At 36.1% G+C, this 8,634-nt stretch overlaps 1 protein-coding gene across 1 annotated transcript; it reads left to right on the top strand.

Annotated features, from left to right (window-relative positions):
• The first annotated feature begins 4,097 nt into the window (after nt 1-4,097).
• On the top strand, nt 4,098-7,010 carry LOC145104155 (uncharacterized). The gene is made up of 6 exons (XM_079041435.1): nt 4,098-4,106; nt 4,302-4,314; nt 4,383-4,395; nt 4,477-4,771; nt 4,875-5,513; nt 5,787-7,010. Exons 1-6 carry the CDS (start codon nt 4,098-4,100, stop codon nt 7,008-7,010), a joined length of 2,193 nt encoding a protein of 730 aa, XP_078897561.1.
• The last annotated feature ends 1,624 nt before the right edge of the window (nt 7,011-8,634 follow it).

Raw genomic sequence — 8,634 nt, 5'->3', positions numbered from 1 at the left:
ATATGTTTATAACAAACAATTTACACAATTATCATTGTGTTCAACTTGTATTCCCCCCTTAAAAGGATTTAAAACAGTTTAAAAGATTGATTACGGGGTATGAACTCACCTTATGTGGGTGATTCAAACGAATATGCGCATAAGGATGAGAAGTTCCACGAATGAAGTCCCGAGACTTAATGAGTCCTAAATGACATAAAATGTCACATATTGACATAAATATAGTGTTTAGAAGCAACCAAATGCAAGGAAACACCTTACGGGACTAGGAAACACTTTGACCAAGTGTTGGAATCACATATGATTCACTTAAAGGGAGTGTACGGCCACTTTGAGGAGTGTGCGGCCATGGGCGTGCGGCCAGGGAGTGTGCGGCTGCACACTCATGGTAAAGAGTGCACACAAAAGTTTTCCAAAGGTAGGGAGGCTTGTAGGACTAATGCTCACCAAGTGTTGAAGCTAGAAAGGCACTTTGGAGGCCCTTAAACACTAAACAAAGGGGTGTACGGCCACATGGAGTGTGTGCGGCCGCACACTCCTTGATGAACATGGTTTGGACGTTTTCTAAGGCTCATATCTAGTAAGTAACAAGCTTAGGGAATGGTACTTACAATATGGAAGCCTTTAGGGGTGTTTTGAGGGTGTTTTGGGGGTGTTTGAGGGGTGTACGGCCACAACTTTGTGTGCGGCCGCACACACCATATGTTCTTGAGTTCTGGGCATTTTCTAAGACTAAATCAAGTGTTCTAAACAAGATTCAAGCATTGGGAAAGAGTACTTACGATCTGGAGGCTCGAGAAGGCTCAAAATCGCCAAGAACAAGTGTGTGTTCTTGGTGAAATGGATGAAGATTTGAAGATCTATCCAAAACATGATTTCAAATGAATGAAATCAAAGGATGTTACTAGATTAAGGAGATTAACAACAAACCAATAGAAGAACACTTACAATCTTGAAGATCTAGGCTGAAAATCGGTTGATAGTTGAGAGAGAATTCGAGTTCTAGGCTTGGGAGGGTGAAAAGGGATGAAAGGAGGTTGAGTTCTAAACTTATACACGTGAGTGTGCTGCCAGGAGAGGGGTGTGCGGCCGTACACTCCTTATGTTGGAGTGTAAGGCTCGATTTTTGGTGCTAGAAGTGTATGCGATCCATTCCTAGTCTAGCATGCGATTCACATATTCACAATTCAAAGCATACACAAAATCATGTAGGGGTATTTTGCAAAAATTTACTTAAGCTCGGTCGATTGCATGCACCACACCCATTTCTTTTATTAGGAAAATCCTTTTATAAACATTTCTACTTATGAAAAATCTATAAAATCCTCAGTCTGTTCAACTATTGAACAATTACAATTCAACCCTTGCACCTTTAATTAATTCTAATTAATCCCAAGTTAATTCTAGATTAATTCTAATTAATAATTAACTAATTCCATCTATTTCTAATTAATTTATTATTCATATAATTAATTAACAAATCATTAATTAACAATTTCTAATTAATATATTAATCACATAATATATTAACAAATTATTTTATATCTCCTATTTGATCAATCCAAGTCATTTTTTGGTTATGAGGGCAAACCAAAAATGAATTTACTTTTATTCATCAACATTATACCAATTTAGGTAGGACCTTAGACACCTTACTCCAATAAAAGTTCTATTTATTTAACTTTACACGATAATCTGACATTTCCTGTTAAAATAAAAATAAGGACTTTTTCGTTAATTTGGGCAAAATATTAAATAACCGAGATTTTTCTGTTCAAAAAAGAAAATTTTAGGACATTATCAAAAATTTCCCAAAATAATGAGATTTTTTTGCATAAAACCCAAAATATAAACCTAAATAGTATAAAATTGATAAATAACTAAAAATATATTTCTATAATAATAATAAACTTTTCTTTTTAAACGACTAAATGTATTAAAAAAGGTAGTAAAGAGCTAACAATAAAAAATAATTAGTTCATGCGGGATTTTGCATCCACTCTTTCTTGTACTTCAAGGTGTCGAAACTAGCGCGTTTTGATACGTTCACAACACCCAAATCAAAGTAAAACAAACTGTCTCCATAATCACCCTATGGAATTGAGCTGTCCTATGGCCATCAATCAATTACATTAAATCGGAAATAAAAGAAGATTTTGGAATCGAATGCTTCATCCAAACTACCAGTTTTTTCCAAAGTTGGCGGGTAAGGGAACACTTGAGGAAAAGACGATTCCCATCATCTTGATCCTCTTCAAAACACAGGCACAACAAAGAGTAACTCTACACCACGTTTATCCAAATTACATCTCATAAGAAGTCGATTAAGAACCACTCTCAAAATAAAAATTTTAATTTTAATTTGAAGAAATCTATTCCACCTGGTAACAATACCCCGCCTGAAGGAAGTTTTAAGCAATCCAAGTGGTATCTAGCCTCTTTTACCACAAACACATCATTAAAACCTATAGTCCACGACCAAGAATATGGTATATTATACAAGTAAATCCAGTCTAATAAGCCCATTAATTGGAGTAACTACGAAGCTAAAACACCACCAGTATTATTGCGAGTCCAATGGAACTCCCACCATATGTCATCCTAATGACCACTAACAGAAGCATCTCCATTAATAGCAATAGCAAATAAACAAAGAAAACGAGCTCCTAACATAATATATCCACACCAAACATCTAACCAAAATCTATTATTAGCGCCATTTCCCACTTGCCTACACATTATATCAAAATTAAACCCATATCATGTAAATCCCACACCAATTTAACAATATCTATCTACACCTATGATTTCAATCTATTTGGAGAAGCCAACGAAAAATGATCATCATTACCATAACAACTTTTAATCAATTTAACCCATAGTATGTTATGATTATTTAAAAACCACCACCTCCACTTATACATCAAAGATTAATTAAAATCCTCCAATCTCCCAATAGACAACTTACCCTGATCTTTATCATTTAGCATAACCTCCCATTTAACCCATTAAAAATGTAACACCCGGTTTAGAATTATTTCATTACTCAGGGCCGTGACCCGAAGATCAGTGATAATAAGGCTCTGGGCCTTGGGGAGAGAGAGATTTAGACCCTTTTGGATGTGGGTATTATGGATTAGGTGATCCGGAAGTTCAGTTCATGTTTTGGAGCCCAATGGTGTATCGGTAATGTGTTAGTTCGGGCTTTTATGAATTTTGGATTTTATTTTGGGACGTTTTAAGGCAAGGATGAGTTGATATAAGTGTAGATCTTCTCGTTACCTTTCCGGGGATATAAGGATCGTCGAAAACAGTCTTAGAACGAAGAAGTTATGGCCTTCAGAAGTTTGGCAGTTTTAGGGTTGAGCCCAATACGCAGGGTGTACATGGAAGTACGATGGGCGTACTAGGCAGGGCAGTCGTGAGTGATCTTTGGAGTACGTTGGGCGTACCAAAAGTGCGCATGCCCAGGGGCGGTCCTAGCTAGGTGCCCGGTGTGGCACCGACAACACCTAGCTTCCGTGCACGTAGTAGAAAATAATTCGTTTTTTTTTTTTTTTAAATTTTTACCTATTGTGCCACTACGTAAAAAAAAGCGTGCAACTACTAAAAATTTTTTGTGCAACTACATAAAAAAATATTTTCACTCTATCGGGAATTATTAAACGAAAAAAAATAATAACGAGCCCAATGTTTTAATCAATTATTGTCTAATAGTCCAATTGCCCAAAGCGCAAAATAAAACTTAATTGGATAAATTAGCAATTGGGCTAATTGCTTGTAAAAAAGATAGCCCAATCCTAATTAATTGAGTGTGTAATTGTGTATTATCGGTACAAGGAAAAAAAATACGATTACAGAATCCATCGACCATCGAGGCATCGACTACTCGACTTCCGATTCCAAAATTCGTTCAATCGGTTCCTTGCCTACTGTCAACAGTCGTGACTCGTGACCTCACAATCCTTGATCGATTTCATTGTTGGATCGATATGTTTTCAAGTCTTCAACAATAGCCAATCTCTTGAAGCAAGTATCGATCAAGTTCTTTCAATTTCTACTGTTTTGGTTAACAAAATTCACTTCAAAGCCCTACAATGAAGCAAGTAAGTTTTACCAATTCATTTAGATATTTTAAATTGATATGTTTTTTTGAAGTTATTGATTGACTTGGGTGAAATTGATTTGTTTTATTGAATGTATATTGTTTGCTTAGGTTATAGTGCTATGTTTTTTTTATTGAATTTATTGTTTGATTAGGTGTAATTGTTATGTTTTAATTGAATTTGTTGTTTGATTAGGTGAAAGCAACTTGTTTTATTGAAGTCATTGTTTGATTAGGTGTAATTGTTATGTTTTTATTGAATTTATTGTTTGATTAGGTGAAAGCAACTTGTTTTATTGAAGTCATTGTTTGATTAGGTGTAATTGTTATGTTTTTATAGGTTAAACTAAGTGTTTTTTTTTTACCAAAAGACAAAGACCTAATCCCAATGAAAGTGGTGAAGAATGTTCCCAAATACCAATCACCAATCAATCAATCCCTTCCGTTTCTAATCCTAATGCAACTCCACAAACACCAATCACCAATCAATCAATCCCTTCGGTTTCTAATGCAACTCCACAAACACCATGCTCTAACCAACCTAATGATAATGTTGACTTGAAAGATCTTCCAAAGGAACCGGCGGATAGGCCATTGATTACAAGTTACAAATCAAATATAAGAGATGATGTAAGAAGAACATATTTTCTTCAAGGACCGTGTCAAGTAAGGGCACATAAGTTTCCTAAAAAAAATAGGTGATAGATTTAGAAGATTCGTTCCTTCATGGTTTGATGATTTTGATTGGTTGGAATATATTGTGAAAAAGAATAGTGCATATTGTTTATATTGTTATTTGCGTGGAGACCTCATGGGACAAAAAGGAGGGAGAGATGCATTTGTTTCCCAAGGTTTTGATACTTGGAATAAAAAAGATGCATTTCGGACTCATGTGGGTGGTGTTGATAGTTTTCACAACAAAGCAAGAGAAAAGTGTGAGTTTTTAATGATGGAAAAACAAGCTATTAATGTAGTCTTGAGGAGGCAAACCGAAGCAGAGGACCATAAATATAAAGCTCGATTACGTGTTTCTATTATTGTTGTTAGACTTTTATTGAAAACCGGTTTACCGTTTCGTGGTCATGACGAGTCGGTTAACTCGGAAAATAGAGGGTTTTACATTGAAGTGTTAAAAGCCATTCGAGAGACTAGTGAAGATATTTTCAACAATACTTTAGAAAATGCTCCTAAAAACAATCAACTAATTTCCCCTAAAATTCAAAAAGAACTTGTGCAATGTTTTGCACAAGAAGTACTTTTGAGTATTCGTGAAGAGATTGGTCAAGATGTTTTTGCTTTACTAGTTGATGAATCTAGTGATGTTTCGAAAAAGGAACAAATGGCTATTGTTTTCCGTTATGTCGATAGTCTTGGCTTTGTGAAAGAAAGATTCATAGGACTAGTGCACGTGAAGGATACATCATCTTTGACACTAACGCCATAAATGAAGTACTTATAAGTAATAAGTTGAGTTTTAGTCAGGTAATTTATTCTTTACTTTTTTGTTATTTCAATTTAATATATATATATATATATATATATATATATATATATATATATATATATATATATATATATTCATTGTTTTAAATTTTAATAGATAAGAGGACAAGGTTACGATGGGGCTAGCAATATGCGAGGGGAATTCAATGGTTTGAAAGCTTTGATATTTTAAGAGAAGGACACGGCTTTTTATATACATTGCTTTGCACACCAACTTCAATTAGTAGTTGTGGCTGTAGCAAAGAAGCATGATGGTGTTAGTGACTTTTTTGAGCAAATATCGTTGGTGGTTAATGTTGTTTGTGCCTCGTGTAAAATAAAAGACTTACTACGAGAGAAAGGAAGAGAAAGGGTGCAAAAAGACTTGTGTAGTGGTGAACTTGAAACCGGAAGAGGGTTAAATCAAGAGACTACACTTGTTCGAGCGGGAGAAACAAGATGGGGTTCACATTTCAACACACTCACAAGTTTGATGAAGTTGTTTGCGGATGTTCTTGTAGTTTTAGATTTTGTGAAAGAGGAGGGAGGGTCATTGGCAAACCGTCAACAAGCATCTGGAATCTTAGCATATTTTAAATCATATGAGTTCGTGTTTTACTTACATATGATGTATGACATTTTACACCTCACGGGTACTTTGTCAAAGCAACTTCAAAGAAAAGATCTATACATTTTAGAAGCGGCTTCGATGTTTAGAGGGACAATGGAGGCATTACAATCTTTTAGAAACACAGGGTTTGCTAGCATTTTGCCAAAAGTATCCTCTTTTTGTCAAACACACAAAATTGATACTTTAGATATGGAAGAGTTGTATATTGGTGCGAGAAACCATAGGACTACAAAGACTAATAGGTTTCATTTTGAGGTTGAAATCGTCAACACGGTGGTAGATATGCAACTTACAGAATATCAGGATCGATTTAGTGAAACAAGCACCCAATTACTAGAATACATGGGTGCTTTGAGCCCTTGTGATTCATTTGCACAATTTGACAAATCAAAGTTATTGAAGTTGGGTAACTTATACAAGTATGACTTTGATGATTCAGATATGATAGACCTTGAAGGACAACTTGAGATATTTTATCACTCTTGCATCAAGGATGAGCGCTTCACTAGTTTGAAAGGAATTTCCGACCTTTCTCGTTTGATGGTTAGTGCGGGGAAGCATCGGTCTTATCCTTTGGTTTATAAGCTTTTAAAGTTGGCTTTGATATTACCCGTAGCGACCGCAAGTGTAGAAAGATGTTTTTCAAAGATGAAGCTCTTGAAGACCGACTTGCGTAACAAAATTGGCGATGAATTTTTGAACGACGCACTGCTTTGTAATGTCAAGACCGAAGCACTTGCGAAAGTTGAGAATAAAAAAGTAATGGAGCGGTTTCAAAAGATGTCTGCATGAAGAGGACAAATTTAAATTTTAATAGATCATTGTTAGATTATGTTTAACCAGAAAAAAAATTTGTATTAGATGTTTTATATTATGTTTGACCGGAATTTTTTTTTAATGTTTTATATTATGTTTGACCAGAAAACAAATTTTGTGCAACCCCTACTACTAATTCCTGCGTCCGCCCCTGCGCATGCCGTACTCCAGTCACACCCAAACCCTAATTTAGGGTATTGGATGCTATTTAAGCTCCTTAACTCAACACCAAACCCCTTTATCTTCAGCCTTCACCCCATTAAACCCTAGAAACAAAACCCTAGCCCCCATTGGTGTGGTTCTTGAGCTTTTGGTGGTATTTCATGCATTTTGGTATTCATTGAAGAAGGAGGAGCATCTTGGGGAAGTATAGGATTGCTTGAAGCTTTTGGATCCAGGTCTTGTGCATCTTGATCTACCTTCTCGAGGTATAAAGCTTCAAACTTGATGACTCTATTCTTAGATCTTGTTATGGCATAGTTTCATAAGCTTTTTTCCTAAAGTTTGGATCTTTGTGAGTACGGAGTAGTCCAGAGCATATTAGCTGTCCTTTATGAGGTCTTAGAGTGTTATGAATCATAAAAATGTTTGCTTGATCGTTTCCTTATAACTATGCAAGAGTTAAGTGGTTTTGAATGTTGCGAAAGTAAGGATTTCTGAGATTTAGCCCTCCTTAGCCATGCAAATGCTTAAAGGTTTCGACTTTATGGTTTAAGACATCATTTAGTTAAGATAAGTGTTAGGATGCTCTTGTCTTAACCATTAAGAGCTTATTACGGAAGTTTGGACCTCTGATGAGTACGTTGGGCGTACGTAGGATTGGGCCATTAGGCTTCTGACTTTGGACCATGGATAGAATATGGGATTTCTTGGAATTAGGTCCAGGATGGTTTTTGGGCCCAATTGGGAAGTTGGGCCATATTGGGCCTTGGGATGTCTTTTAGGAAATTGGGTTTCTTGAGCAAATGAGTTGGGCCTTGGTTTTGGGCTAAGAAAGGAAAGGGTAAAATGGTCTTTGGGCAAGTAATTTAAATTCTTGATTATGAGTTGAGATCCAATTATTAATTGGATGTTATTTGATAGTGCTAGCACGTGGGGATTTTTTCGGATCAACAGATCGAGATTTTATCTGAGAGATTCAGCAGCTTGAGGTGAGTTTCCTTCACGGGAGTCGTGGGTCGAAGGCACCAATGCGACCCACTAGTTTATGCTTGTAGTAAGATGATTGTCTTTGTGATAATTGTCTGGTATGTCGTATTCGTTTGATGTTCCTGAGATCATTTAGTTATGATATTATGTGGTAGTGGTAGGGGTGAAATAGACCTGGTATCCGGTTGAAATAGACTGAAGAGGAATGAAAGCACCCATATATACTTGACAGTATCCAGTTGAAAGAGACCGAAGGGGAATGCAAGCACCCAGATATGCTTGACAATATCCGATTGAAAGAGACCGAAGGGGAATGCAAGCACACAAATATGTTTGACTGTATGTTTGTACGGTATGTAGTATTTTGGAGGAGCTCACTAAGCTTTATGCTTACGGTTTTCAGTTTATGTTTCAGGTATTTCCGGTACAAATGAGAAGGGCCCGGCGTGAC

This window comes from Lactuca virosa, chromosome 4, assembly GCF_052849685.1.
Source record: "Lactuca virosa cultivar CGN04683 chromosome 4, Lactuca_virosa_CGN04683_v6, whole genome shotgun sequence".
Lineage (NCBI taxonomy): Eukaryota > Viridiplantae > Streptophyta > Magnoliopsida > Asterales > Asteraceae > Lactuca > Lactuca virosa.
This window is presented reverse-complemented; position numbering and strand designations above follow the sequence as displayed.

Bases quoted from the DNA above. Each gene is read 5' to 3' on its own strand.
- LOC145104155 (XM_079041435.1), top strand. The intron at 4,772-4,874 runs GTAAGGGCACAT...ATTGTGAAAAAG, and splicing joins TTCTTCAAGGACCGTGTCAA to AATAGTGCATATTGTTTATA. The intron at 5,514-5,786 runs GTGAAGGATACA...TTTTAAGAGAAG, and splicing joins GATTCATAGGACTAGTGCAC to GACACGGCTTTTTATATACA.